Raw genomic sequence first — 15355 nt, forward strand, 5'->3', positions numbered from 1 at the left:
CCTCTGGTCATTCAGAGCATTCATAGCGCCCCCTGCTCTAGAGTCCAAGGTAAATATCTCACATTTAGCTTTACGTATAACGTATAACGGTTAGTTATTCTGCCTGTGGGGATGTACAGAAAGTCATTCAGAGCACGTGGGAAGAGTGGGGAGAAATCACCAACAATAGATGTGGCTACAATTTGTAATAGAATACTAACATGGAACCTAAGTGAAGGAAGTACAGCTTAGTGATATGTGGGGTTTGGTCAACATTCACTAAATCAACTCAATCCAGTTCACAGAAGTTTGCCTTTATGTTCAAGCATTTTAAATATATTCACTGTTGCAAACACATTTTATTCTTGTCGCTGTGGACAACGAGGAATGTTTTTTTTCCCCAGAAACCATATTTATGCTTATGTTGAATTATATCAAAATGCTGCAAAGATGTTGGGACAATTTCCACTAATTCTGCATGTTAAAGGTGGATGACGGCTCAAAAGTTTCAAATTAAAAGCCCACAGCTTCGTTCATATAAGTCTACTTCTCGTCTACAGTCTCGTTCTCGCTGCTTTGATTTGCAGTAACCTTTACTCAAAAGCAGACAGATGCATGATTCCAGCACATTACACATATATAAACAGCCATCCTGCCTCCACTGTCCAATGGGCTCTCTCTACATTCAGGAACCTTATCACACTAGCAAGCTGAAAAACACAGTAATCCTGAGAATAGAACCTATAAACTTCCCCAGGGTTTTATAATGCTGGAGGCAGTCTGACCCTGAAATCAGGGTCACAACCACAGACTCTTTGCTCTGTGTAAAGACACACTTCACATCACAATCAAAACTTCGGTATAACCATCAGTATTTGAAGACCTTCTGCACTTTGGCTTCGGTGCTGTGGTTTTCAGAGCCAGTGTTCCTCTACCTCACATTAACTGTGCATGTACTGCACTGTAACACAACACCTCTGGCTCCGTTTAAAGGGTTTGCTGTAATGAGCTATTTGTGAAATTCATTTTGCAAGGACTGTGTAGTACCAGCATATTTTCTTAAAGGGAAGTTTCTCTTTGTAATTAGCTTTATGCTTCATCAATAGACTTTTTGCAGGCCAGTTTTTATAATTAAGGCTAAAAGGAGCTACAGGGCAAATTATCACATACATACAAGGTAGCTTAAAAGATTTTGTTGCACAGATTTGAAGTAGAATTTGAATTACTATATAAATATGTAAAAATGCACTATAAAATTTAAGTTACTTTATTTATGTAGTTGTGGTGCATAACTACAGCATTTAAAGTATATTACATTAATTTTATTAGGTGCTATCCTTGATGTAAGATGGTATTAATGGTATCCAATAATTTATTAAAGCGATAACTTAATTGTAGGTTATAGTGAATTAACCGTTGTGTATTGTTAAACGCATTATAATATTGCAGTGGCTTGTTTTTGTATCAATCAGGACCCCCTAAAATATTTGTAAGTTCCTTATGGTTCTTGAATGTAGGCACAATGGAAGAAAACAGAGTAACAAGAGAGTAACAACTGGGCATTTTAAGGGAAAGCAGAAATGAATCATACTCCAAATTAACTTTGGTAAATACTGGGCACCTGAAAGATACTGTACCAGAAAGTGAAACTTGGAGTAATGTGTGACCTCTGCCATAGCAAAGCAATCACAAATACAGTATAATGTTTTGGAGGTGTACTCAATTAATTAATCAATATTTATTATAAACAGAGATAGAAAAATGGACATCAACATATCCTGACTTTTAAGGCTCGAGTATACTCTGTTCGATGTCAGCTGGTTAAATAGTTTCAGAACCAACTCCCTCCACATCTGTCCGACGTTGGAACTGGGAGAGGTGGACCAGGGTGTGTAGGTCCAACCATTTATGCCACTTTCCAAACCCAACACTATGACATTCACACCCACTTCAATGTGATTGGCTCAATGTGTGGGTGTAAAAAGGTGGAGGTTGTCTTCATGGCATATAATTGACAGTGTCACCATTTTCTCTGCTGTAGTGTCTAAGTGGGACAGGTTCTTGTTTTTGGAATTTGATGCTTTAATATGAATGTATTAGCACTTGTTGCAGCTGTCTCGGAAACGCAAATAAGAATTTATTTATTTTTAAAAGCTACAAAGTGAGGATTTCTTCCATAGAAGCTCAGCAAGCTCCTTCTTTCCATCCCAAACCTTTCCAATAGTTGCCTGTATTATTATCACAAATTAGGAGCCTGTTTCAGATTTTCTTTTTCATGTTTAAAGCGTAATTCATATACTCACACGTTGCTTGGATTTTTGCTTGGAGTAAAAAAAAACAACAACAACAATGAATAATCTTTGAATTAGATTGTATTCCTCTTTAAATATTAATCTAGAATCTAAACAATCAACTGGGACGGATAAAAACAATATATAGTTTTTTTTAATATATATATATGTGTGTGTTCACTGTACATCAAAAATACAGTTTCTTTCTTACAGTTTTGCATGGACTATAGGTGACACATTGAGGAAAGCACTTGCTGGGTGAGAGCTACATACTGCATAAGGATATATAATCTGTGGTAACTCAGCGAAGATCGTATGTGCATGTGATCATAGCTGTGTTCTATATATAAACACAGTACTGTAAGCATGTGATGAACACTAGTGTACAGTACCATGAACTGACACATGACCTGGATTATAAGAAAAAGGCTAATAAATATTTTAGTTCCATACCCCAGCACTTTGCTTTGGGACACATGGCATTAAGATTATCGGACAGACTAGACCAAAGACCTTTTCTTTACTGCATTCTTACAGTCATCAAGACCTTTATAGTGTCTTTTTCTTTATCAGTTGTTTACGACTTTTGGTCTCAGCTTATTAATTCAGACTGATCTTCTGCTAAAGGACAGTGCATCTGTTCATTTCTTAAGTAGAAACTCATTTCCATTAGTCTGCTGGCTTGACTTTTGATTTCTCTCTATCATCTGATCCATCTGGCTAACTGTGCACATATGTGGGAGGGAAATATTTTATACTTTTCCACTTCTAGTTTTTGGCAAAAACATATTTTGAAAGGTTTAAGGACCCTAACTAGTTTGTGTGAGTTTCTGTTTCAATATTTTCTGATCTTTTTTTAAAACTCTGAACACACACTTTTAACCAGTAATGGGATGTGTAACAGGCACATTTAGGCATTACCAAGGGTTACCAGGAGGAAGGACCTGAATAAAGATTAACATTCTATACATAAAAGCCCATTGTGTCATAATTAATCAGTCTATGCATTTACATGCTCAGTCTATTGGTACTTGCAACAACACACAGTTATAATAAAAACATATCCTGTGAAGGATTGTCTGCTCATGTTACAGTCACTGGCTTCAGCTTTCACTTTGCCAGTATCTGAACTGGCCCCAAATCAGATCAGTGGAAGGAGAATCCACTGGCATCTTCTTAAAGATTACATACATCCTCGTCTGTGACTTTGGGCACACTCAGCTACCCTCTGCAGAAGTCTTCTCTCGCCTCCTTCCACTCAGGACTTGACACGGGAGGCAAAATAAAAGCAGAGTGGAGCAGGGAGCAACAATCAGGTCAAGTGGTCTGATAGGTCGGTCAAGTCATCCTCCTCCACTTTCATTGGCTCAACAGCTCCAGAGGAGTGTTGTGACTGGCTGGAGTAAGACAAGTGGGAGGAGCGGCTCTGTGTGTCGTCCTCGTCCTCCGCCATCAGCGGCCTCCTCCCTGGCCGCTGCTCTTTATTCTGCTCCTCCCTCTCCCCACTGCCTCCCCCCTCTCTCCTTTTACTCTCCCTCCCTGCTTTCCTCTGCTCCTCCACAGTCCACATGCTCTCCTCCTCATCCTCCTTTCCTTGGACCTCCCTGTCAAAGTCCAGCAACTCCTCCATCATCTCCTCTATTTCCATCTCTCCATCCATCTCCTCTTCCACCTCAGACCGGAGCTCACCCATGCTCTCGGTCCGGTTGGTGTCATCCGTCTCCTCTTCTTCCTCGAGCCCCTTCAGTCTCTCAGGAGGATCACTGGCCTGACTTTCTCCAAACTCCAGGATGGTGGGCAGATTGCCTTGCTTGGGGCAGCGCTTCCTCAGGCTGACCAGGAAGGGCTGTGGCAGGGAGAAGATATCCACATTGTTGCCCAGATCGATCCAAGTCACACTAGGGAAACTGCCAGGATCCTAGTGTAAAAAATATTAACATAATCACCACCATCATCATCATAACCATTATTTTATTTTAAGTAACTGTGCCAACAAGTGAGATCTCTGTCAAGGAGACTGTTAGCAGTTTTCAAACATGACACACATTTCGAAAAAAGAAAGACACTCCGAACAAAGTTTAAATATACAGTGTTTAGTTGTACTTTTCTTTGTTTTTCTCATCCTTCTCTTCTTCACCTGCCTCCTGGTTGTCAAGTTTGTGATAAAATTGTTTTATGTTAATGGAGCTTGTTTCTGCCAGTTTAGAAAAAGAGTTAACAATAGTTGGTCACAATTATGAGAGGAAAAGTCAAAGTATAACTATGTAGACATTTGGAGCCATTTTTAATCCATTGTTAGTGTTCAGACTGTTAGATTATAATTAACCATATACAGTAGAATCACAAATGTTTTGCTCTTGAGTTTAGTCGCTGTGGCTTTAATTTGTAACTTTTTTGTCAAAAAGGTCTGACAGTAACTTTAATTTAACTTAAGATATTGGCTAATAAATACATTATTATCTTATATAATCCTTAAAGACAGCAGGGTCAGATGGTGGGTTAGCCACGACCTGAAGGTAATTCTTCGCCAAGTTAGGAATTTCCTGCTCTCAGGCAGATGGTGGCATGATGTGAAGGTTGATGGAAAAGTTATGGCATGTGTAGGAGGACAGGGACAGGGACAACATTCCTAGCAAAAAAGCAATAACAATAACTATTTAGAATCTGAACAAACATTACGACAACATTACGTTCCTTTTGTATTACAGTATTACAATTTTAAAAATTGAGAAATATATTAAAATATTATTCAAACGTATTCAAAAATATTGAAAGAGCCTTTCACAGTAAGTTGAGTTTCTAACCTTGAGAGCATCAGTCAATTCCTTCAGAATAGCTCTAGTCAGCCGGTTTCCGTTCAGTGCCAGGGTCTCCAGATGTGGCAGGGCAGCCAGAGTGGGCAGGAGCAGGAGGAAGGCCTCATCCGTCAGCTCTGAGAAGCCCAGCTCCAAGCTGACCACTATGGATGCGTGGCGTTGTAGGTGTGCACACAGGCGCTCCATGTCTCGAGCTGTCAGAGGGAGGCCGGATAGATCCAAGGCCCCGCTGGATGGAGCAGCCGACAGTACCGCCTTTAAACTGGAGGACGACAAGCAAATATTAAAGGCAATATGCTTTTTTGGACCAGTGATGTAATCTCTGTAACTAGTATTTTGTGCCAAACCCGGCTTCAGATTTCTCATTTTTAGGCAATTCTCTAAACTATGAATTTATTTATCAATAAATACCTATAGTTTTAAAAGTGTAACCAGGCTTTGTTGTACTGCACCCATTCCACATCAGTAGCTGCACATAATAATTTTTCATTAAACATTAATCGCCTCCACTAATCACACAAAACCTGCAACTTTCCACTTATTGTACTTGTGTCCCATTGGCTGTAATTTATTCATTGTGAAGAATCCAGCACACAATGCAATAAACCATAGGCTGCTCCTTTAATTGTAATTTACTTCTGTGTCCTGGTAATTGACTTAAAAAAAAAAAGGGTTGCACTTTGACCCACAAGTCTGTGTGCAACAAGGTCCTCACTGCCTCACAGCTTGAAGGTCACAGGTTCACATCCCTGGATGGCTGGGTCTTCTGTGTTGAGTTTCTATGTTCTGTGCTTGCTCTGTGTTGTCCCTGAGGTAGACTAGTTACTTATCCAAGGTGTACCCCACCTTTTCCCCAATGACAGCTGGAATTGGCTGATTTTGTCTGATTACAGATGCACCAATATAACTTTTTTATGCACACTGCTGTGATTGAATGAACGTACAGTGCGGTATGATAGAAATAGCTAGTGAATGATCTGTAACTAAAGAATAAACGTTTTAAAATGGGGATTGGTTACACTCCAGTCCCCACTGTGATTTGACCAATGTGTGATGGTGACTGAAATAAGTCAATTGGATTGGCAACTTCACCAATTTTCAACTTGCTTTCTATAGTTTTAGTTTAGGGTGTAATTATTTCAATCAGATGTAAATAAATGCATTTCAACTTTCCTCTGACTACCCCATCTATTCTGTTTTTAGCTAAAAAAATTCCTCCAGATGACATCACCCGGAGGAGTTTTTCATAATTAGGCTTCAGCTGTCACTTTGCTAGTATCTGAACTGGCCCCAAATCTGACCAGTGGAAGGAGAATCCACTGGCATGTTCTTAAAGATTACATACACCTGATTGTCTGGAAAAGCAGGCTGACCATAATAACAAACTCCATAGTATTAGAAACAGCACAAAATAATCTGAACTGAAGGTTCCTCCAAGTGGAGGCATTTTTCAGTTAGACTTAGAGAAATATTTTAGTATAGGGAAGCCGAAGGGAAGTTAATGACATTTATTTACATACATGTACTACCTAAACTAGAACCAAAAGAAGCAAATTCAAAATCAATGAAGGCATCCTTTAATGTCAAAAGAATACATCTGATTAAAATAATTACCTGTGCTAATTAACAGATAATTGAGTGATTCTACACAAATGTTTTGTGGGCTGAAATATCTGTCTCTGTTAATCAGGAACTACTTTCTCTAGTTTTATTCTTTGTAGTTTTTCATTCAAAATGGAAATCTCAGGCATATTAGCAACTTCAGGCCAAAAAGCAGATCAAATGTGGTCAACCCCGCTGTGAAGTGAAAACCTACTGCATGATGTTATATGCACATATAATATGCACTGTACCAGCCTTGAGGACTACAACCATTGCAGCTAAAGACGGCTATGGGGGCACAAAAACAAAGACAGACAGATTTTTTGGCTTATGAAAATGAAGTTTGGGCAATGAAAAAGGCTGTTGAGCAGCAACACTTAAAGCCATAGCCTCTAAATGGATGGTCTGACCTAAAAATACATCCAGTGATGCGCCTGGTTCTGACAGAGAATGAAGTGAGTTGGGAACAGAGGCTTATCTCAGGTCCTCAATATATGACAAAATAAAAATAAAATAACAAAATAGTAGTACGTTTTTAGTATGTTTTATTTTTCAGCCATCAAATTAAAGCAATACTTGCAACACACATGACGATCAACACCAGTTAGCACCTAAATAACACTTAAATGCATGTGAGCATTAGACACAGACACACACACACACACACACACACACACACAAATTATGTTGAATATCTCAACTGATACTTCACTTATACACTGTCAGAACATAAGCTGCAGCAGGGACCTACAGCTTTAATCAGCACAAAGAAACATGTGACTGGGGCTCAAATATTATCATCAGTAACAGCAGAATATATATATCTATTCACATACCAGAGGCTTCAAAGGAATCTAGGCCAGAACTGCCCAAGGCCAAGCAGTGGCTCAAATTTAGTCCAACAAAAATATTGTACTCATTATTTAAAGGGTCACACAGAGTCATCTGTCACTCTGCTATAATTTTGGTTTGATTTTTGGAGCATGGCTATTGAATCAACATGAATGAACCATTGCACAAAACACACATTATGAGTTGTTATAAAAGGACAAATGTTAGCAAAAATGTTACTAATAACATTAAAATGGGTTCTGTTAAATTTAAAATGTCCCGGAAAGGACAGAAATATGCTTCTCATATGATCTTTTGTGGAGACATAAAGAATCGGTGATGTGGACAGCTCCAAAATCACAATTACGTGTTGCATGGACTTCTGTGTCAAGCATGTTGATTGGTTAATCCCCCTTCAAGTTTGCAGTCCAGGATGGAAAAGGAAAGAAAGATGGAGGTGCAGAAAGACTGGCTTGCAGACAAAACCTAAATCCTTCTTCATGGGCTTTGATGTTGTTGTTCATGTTATCCTCCTTTGCACCATTTATGTTTGTGAATCCAATTTTTCTTCACTAGTGCTTGATTGTAGTTACTGGAGTAACACATATTCACGTTCCTGGATTTACTTGTTAAACCTCATATTTGCCACTGGTAAACATGTGGATTTTATCTACAAAGATACAAAAATCTTGAAATGTCTACTGCATATGTTATGTGCGACAAACACAGTAGGACGTGAACAAAACAGGGACCCCGAATTCAAAAATAAATAGAACTGAATGTAATGCCATTAATTATATTATTTACGCCTTTGCTTTTCTTACTGTGACACATGTCAGAAAGATTTCCAGGAAAAAAGCCCATTGTGCGTCATAGCCCGAGTGGTTCTGAATTTTGTTTGTCCACCTGCATTAAGAGTCGATTATTGTGCCGTCTACTTTTGGCGTCTCTTCTGCCTAACTGTTGCCAAACTCAATCTTGTCCAAGTAAACCTTGTTTTGTCCCACAAAACAACTTGTTGAGCCTCCCTCTGGGTCTACACCATGGTTACCAGACACCAGCATTGGAAAATCTTTTCCTTAGGAAGTAAAAGTAGCAGTGCAGAAAACATCACGCAAGTAAAAGTACAGAAATATTACCAACAAAATGTATGTAACCTTCACTGCTAATCAAACCATGTGATATGTTTAACATAATGATGTCCAACTCTGAAATCATTATGCTAAAATAATGCATCTTTGTGACTCAAATACAAAATAACATAAATAGAAAAAGATGTATGAGATGTACATCATTTTCACCAATGCAACCTTAACTGATTTGCTGAGGGAAATCTGGATATTTAGGCAACTGCAGCTGCTGTTCTTTGAAACACCCAGATGAGCTCACACTCAATAATTAGCAATTTATAAATGCAAACACAGTGAACACTGCAAACAGCCATTTAGATTACAATGTTAAACCTGTGATAATTGGTGTTTTGGACATTTCAGGGAAGCATAACAAGCGAAAACCATGACTTATTATTACTTTATAAACTTGATAAGGCTAATGTTACAGCAAACACTGCTTTATTTGCACATCTAGCAGTTTTAAACAACATTTGCATTCATTTGAATTTGTCAATTCGACGGAAGTCAATATTTACCCTCTTTTTAACTGTGTTTGCTCTCCACTAGCTCCTGAAGAAAATATCTGACTCTTTAGATACTGCATGCTCCACTATGTGTACTGTTGCTACCTTTGCTTGTATGCTGTTTGGTGCTGGCCTGGCAGTGCACAACAGGTTATCAGGACCTTTTGGCTGAAAACAGCTTCCAGCGGCTGCTGAGTTGGAGTGAACCTTGAAAAAAAAAACAAATAATGAAGTTGCCGCTTTAAACCCCCCAAATTGCCTGAAATGCTAAAACACTTTGTAGATCTGAGGAGATTCTCTGTGTCTTTGTCATTGTAACACTGATATGATGGGACAGAGCTGAGATATTGAGTCAAAATATCCCTGTGTATTGTTTTGGTCATTTAGAGTTTCCTCTGTACAAAGCAGCAATAACAAATATCACATACCTGTACACAATTTCAATCTGCTTTCTGAAACAATGGTCAAAACGTGAAAGCTACTGACATATGCAAGTTGCATGGTTTGGGGATGACTCTGGGTCAGGATGTTAGAATGTTTTGAGACCAAGCAACACTTTTGGATTTAGGTTTTGCATGTGATTTACGGCAAATACATCAAGGGACAGCAGTTAAATGCCCTTTATTAATGTACATATAGTCCCTCTCCAGAACCCTGGGTCCTCTTGTTTATGTCCTCTGGCAAGACACCGAACCTTAAGCTTATGTTACACCATGTGTTTGGAATTTTCATTTTCAACGCTGCAGCAAGTCATCTCTTGCAAGTAAATGCAAATAAACTGAAAAAGCACCTTGAGGCTGATGAGGCAACCCCTCACTGTCTGGGTAAGTGGTCTAAAACCACTTCCCACAGAGGCCCTGGAGGTTTGTGCAGCAGCTGATTTCCTTCACTCTCAGTGAAATGCGCTAATTAGTTAACACAGCTGGTTGCAGCGATGCCCTTGGCTCTCGATTACACGTGGTTTAAAACCACTGATCTAATCGTTCCAGCTCATATTTTTGCCCCATGCTGGGTTGCTCCTCCCCTCTTCCAGCACGGCTCCTTCAATCTGGACTACATGTTTTTCTGCACTCAACAGCAAAAACACACACAGCATCACATACACAATGGGCTTCGCAAGTCTACAAAGTAAAATTATACACATCTTGATCAGCAGACTATGTTTGTTGATGTGCCATCAGCTTTTCCATTCCCATATAGTACTTCAACTTCTCTTAACCCAGACAAGCTACCATTTCCAACGGTACTCCGCCCTGCATCTTAAAGCAATAAACAAAAAAATAAAGGCAGGACTATTGTGCAAATAAAAAGCAGATGAGAATCTGAGAAAGCTCATGATGTGTTTGGCTTCAGACCAGAATCCCACGCTACAGAGAAAAGAGACACTCTCCCACTGAAGAGGTCATCCACTTCTGTCTGCTACCAGTAGGATGGTGGGACATAGGGCTGGTTATGTTCTCTGAGACATAAACTGGATATAAACTATGACTTTTCAAACATTTACTATTGCTATATACCTACATGTATCAAGCTTTTACATTTTTGCACAGCACATTAACAATTTAAAACTACAAGTACAATAGTGGACAATATAAGTCTAACAATTAGTAATTTTTTAAACAATGGGTCCTCCATTTTAGACAGAAGGAGACTAACTGATTATAAAAACAGTCTTGCAGATGAACACATCTTGCAGTGGAAAAAAAGAGGCTCGGTAAAAGGCTAGTCCAAGCAGGAATTAAATATTTGAGTGGTAATCCAAAAGCCATAAACGTACCAAGGGAATAAGCAAAACTCAGTCAGGCATAGTACATGCAGGAAATCTGTCCAAACACAGTGAGACATTACGGGAAACACAAGCAAGTTGGACACAGTTCACAAATGTTTTAAAAATGCCACTAACATGCATAGTGATCTGATCACTCAAACCATTCACAACGATAGCACGACATACGTTTGCCCACATGGCTTTTGTAGTGTAAACAATAGCGTGTCCTGATGCATCCTGGCAGCAAAAGACATCACAGTGGTAGGACGTGATGGTTGCTTTGGTGAGATCACACCATTGCTCAATAAAAGGAAAAAACAGCTGCAATATAATTTAGTTTTTGAAACATTTTTATGGCCCATCTGAGACAGTCTGCTAAACACCTTGGAGAAAATTAATACAGACAGCTGTGAATGGTTTGTTCAGATCACCAAAAGACATTTTAAAACCAAGTGTAAACAGTGTGAGTGAAAGTAGTTGACCTACTACTTAAGGGAATTATTACAAACAGGAAATGTGTGTGTGTGGTGTAGAGAAGCAGAGCTAATTTCTGACTAGTGGGGGTCATGGACACATTCTGTCAGCGGTAGTTTGTAACAGATCCAACATGGAAGTACAGTAAAATGATACACAATGCATTTTACTGTGAAAATCATGGAGAAAAGTGAAAAGTGTGAGTCATGAATGTGGATGTGTGTTTTGGCTGGCAAAACACTGAATTTTAATGACTGTGCATCAGCAGGTTTTATTTTGGAAAATTAAACAAGCAGGTAAATGTTAACGAAAGCTAAAAGACTGTGGCATGCTTATCAGTAAGGAACAATGTCCTATAGGGTGGTCCTTTAAATCCCCGTTTTCCCTTTGTCTGATATTGAAAATAAGACTTTGTGTCTCAATGAGGATAACTTGTATAAATAAAGAATAATAATAATAATAATTAATTTCCTGGTCTGGCTTGGCCTTTACCCAGTATGACAATGAAGTGTTATGACAGATGGCAAAGATGAACCAGTCACTTACCGAAATCTATTTCAAACCCAAGAGATCATTAGGGCCCCTGCTAGTCTTAAGACCGATGTGCGTCTAATTATCACACCGAGGAAATAGTATCTTATGTCAGAGCTACTCCTCCACAATTTTCCACAAATGTAGTCTACAGAAAGCTGTAGCATAGACCTCAATGATCTCACATCTATAAAAATTCAACTTTTGTCTCCAGCTCGTTGCCACTATCAGATTCAAACATGTTCCACCTGCAGCCCTCCATCATCCACTGACTATATTTCTGGATTATCTGCCAAACCATATAAATATAGAGTAAATATCCAGAATTTCACGTCATGCATGCTCTCCCCTCTCTTCTTGATCTCTGTATCTGAATCCACCCACTTGTTTCCTGAAACAGATTCACCAGGTGAAAGTGCCCTCTTAGTCAGTCAGTCTGTATATAAATGAAGCTGAAAATCAGATTTTACTGTATTGTGATTCTTTAGCATTTTTTCTGTCAAAATATGGTCTTAATAAATTGTATATTCCATGTGGCTTCAGATTCAGTGCTTATTTCTCCTCTCCCTGCCTTCCTTTGTCTCCTCCAGAGATCATATATCGCCCATTCAGCTGGTGTGTGCGCACACCAAAGATGGCAGGTCTCCTTTTCCCTTCTTTTTCCTCTCTGCACTGTTCCGCGACAGCGAAGGTGAGAAAACACCTTCTTCTCCTTCACCTCCGGTGCAACACAGTTTGCAAAGGTAGAACAAAGAGTGTGTGAGCAGGAGAAACATTTTGTTTTGGATGTAGGAATGTTCTCGGCCGGGATGTATTTCAGAGAGACATGACTGAAAAACCATCAAATCTTGTGCGATCAGCTGCTGAGTTCATGCAGACTAACATTTCAAGCAGTCACTGATTGCACTGACTTCAGGAGGAGCTAGGGAAATCGGCCGCTAGAAGAAATTCTAGTGAACACTTTGTTCTTTGTGATACTGGTTGAATGCCACTTGTCCAGCTGCTACATAATCTTGTGCTTAAACACCAACCAAAGCTTACATTGAACTGTGGCTGCTCATGGTGCACACAGCACTATTAGCAAAATCTACAGTTCAAATCAAACTTTTTTATCTCCTTTTAGCCAATTGTTTTCATTTTATGGCACACTTACGGAGTGACCTTAGTCAAACCTTAGTCTTTAGGAGGGTCACACTGAAAAGTGACTAATTAAGTAAATTTAAAAGAGTCAAATGAATCATTCACTGATTATTCACGTCAACTAAAAAAACTTAATTGTGTTTGCACTGTATTGAGTTGATCATAGTTTTTAGGAGCAGGTGTTGTAAATAACTGAGTACATTTCTTCAAAATACTGTAATAAAGTAAATATATATATTATAATTTATTTATAGGTTAACCTAGTGTCAGTATTTAAGTTGGTTAAATACAACTGTTGCTGTGCTTATTTTTGCCAACCAAGTTGCTAGGTAGCCGTAGCCCTTATATGTAAATAATGACTATTTGTCTTTGCCATAATTTCACTTTTGAGAGTTTGATGAATGAATGTGGTCTACACTGTTATCTGCAGCTTCAAATTCAGCACTATTTAAAATGTATTGTCTTTTTAGTCGAGTACTTTTAAAGCCTGTACTTTTGTACTTCAACTCAGCAAAAGTGTTTGAAGAAACACTTCTACTTGAGCTGTCTTCACTACAAGAGGATACTGTCCACCTGCAGCAGGAATCTGATAACCTTTGGGAAAAACAATGTGTGAAAAAAATAAAATTCACGAAAAAGGAATTGTAAACTAATCTCCTCTCATAAGGAAACTATTTCTTTGTCCACAAAATAAACTGAAAACAATGGAGTGTAGATCTGTACAAAGTGTCTTTATCTGTGTGAGGCAGAAGCAGAGCTCAGTGGGTAATACTGTTATTCATGCAGCTACAAGAGGTCAGTGGTCCACTGGGAATAAACATGAGTCACACTGAGACACAAACAGATGACGGTGTTGTATTGTGGAGGAGGCCGGGCTGGAGATGGAGAGGGCAAAGCTTCAGTCCTATTTTATCTGATTCCAATGTACTTATGTATTGACATTCAGCCGTGCCAATGCATTTAAAGTACGACTGTTGCGGCACTACGTCTTCGCACAGCAGCCAGCTTCACATCATGGTTACAGACAGAAAAGGCTACATTTGAATTTCTTTGTTTCACCACAATAGTTTTTATGACCAAATATTTTTTATGCCAGATAACACCAGAAGCAATATATTTTTTCTGAACGGTTTCTAGTTGAGTGGTGGGATTAAAAGCATGTGCTCCACACCATCTGCACAAGTTCAAGTTCCAAAGTTTTCTTATAAGCCCCGTGAAACCAGATCATTAAATCTGATTGAAAGGATAATCCAACGGAATCACCTGTTCTGCTGACCTTTTATTGTGTTCTGCTCACACAGCACCGCCGGTGGCTCAGTCATAATCTCATATATTTTTAGAAATGGCTGTTTTTCATTGTTTTCCCTGTTCTTCTTCTTTTTTTTTGTCTTATTGTAAAGCCAGCGACAGCCTCAGGTTAACAATGCTGTTCGGCGAGGGAACACAGAAGTGCAACGTGGAATGGAGGGCAGAGAAAATTATTCATCAAGGGAAAACAAAAAAGATAAAAAGAAAAAGAGATTTGGATTAAAATGAGAAAAATGAGAGAAAAAGATTGAATACAAGTGCTTTTGAAGTGCTCAGATTAATTTCGAAAATCCAATATCTTCACATTGTAAGTTATAGCCTGCATTAATATTTGAAGTTAATGTTCCCATCAACTCCAGCTAAATCCAACTGTGACTATGTGGGCAACTCCATTTCAAAACATACTTCACATGATTTCGCAATGAATTCAAATGAGGCTGAATTGAAAACAGTGATAAGATAAAGTTGTTTTTCAAACTGGGAATAAATATTAATTTAGATGATTTCTGTGTTCAATAATAGGAGTCTGCTAACTCAGTGGATACCATTCAAGAGAGAGAAAAAGGGCTTTGTCTGAAGAAAGCATCATGCCAACATATTAAACACCCCAGGACTCTAAAGAGGAAATTATCTTCTTTCCTGTTTCTAATTCATATCATTTCAAAGTAGAAAAACTGACATGACATCTAGATACCTAAAATGCAACACCGGAGTTTAAATTCAGAAAATGTCGCAAAGAAAGAAAGAGAGAAAGAGAGAAAGAAAGAAAGAAAGAACACTCAGAAAGCAGCTCTTACTTTCACAGGAGCAGAAAACTGACCAAAGCTGACTGAAAGCTGGGTGAGGAAGGAAAAGCTCAGAATAAAAATGATACTATTTCAAGTTAATGAGTACAAGCACAAAATGCTCAGGAGACATTTGATGCAACCACAGTGCCAGTAAATACATCAGAATGACAGAGAAAGCGTCCTAAGCTGTC

The 15355-nt window shown here is 38.7% G+C and overlaps 1 protein-coding gene across 2 annotated transcripts in view; it reads right to left on the bottom strand.

Annotated features, from left to right (window-relative positions):
* Window positions 1-2243: 2243 nt before the first annotated feature.
* lrrc75a (leucine rich repeat containing 75A) overlaps window positions 2244-15355 on the bottom strand; it is a 42543-nt gene continuing 29431 nt past the window's right edge. Inside the window, exons 1-3 of one of the 2 annotated variants that reach the window (XM_067507167.1) lie at window positions 9261-9693; window positions 5075-5348; window positions 2244-4188 (exon numbers count right to left, since the gene is read on the bottom strand). In XM_067507167.1, coding sequence (XP_067363268.1) covers window positions 3583-4188; window positions 5075-5348; window positions 9261-9538 — 1158 coding nt within the window. In that variant the 5' untranslated portion in view covers window positions 9539-9693 and the 3' untranslated portion in view covers window positions 2244-3582. Of the gene's footprint in view, window positions 4189-5074; window positions 5349-9260; window positions 9694-15355 lie in introns of those variants that run through there. The other variant, XM_067507166.1, reaches the window with a different exon arrangement.

This window comes from Channa argus, chromosome 6 (assembly GCF_033026475.1).
Source record: "Channa argus isolate prfri chromosome 6, Channa argus male v1.0, whole genome shotgun sequence".
NCBI lineage: Eukaryota > Metazoa > Chordata > Actinopteri > Anabantiformes > Channidae > Channa > Channa argus.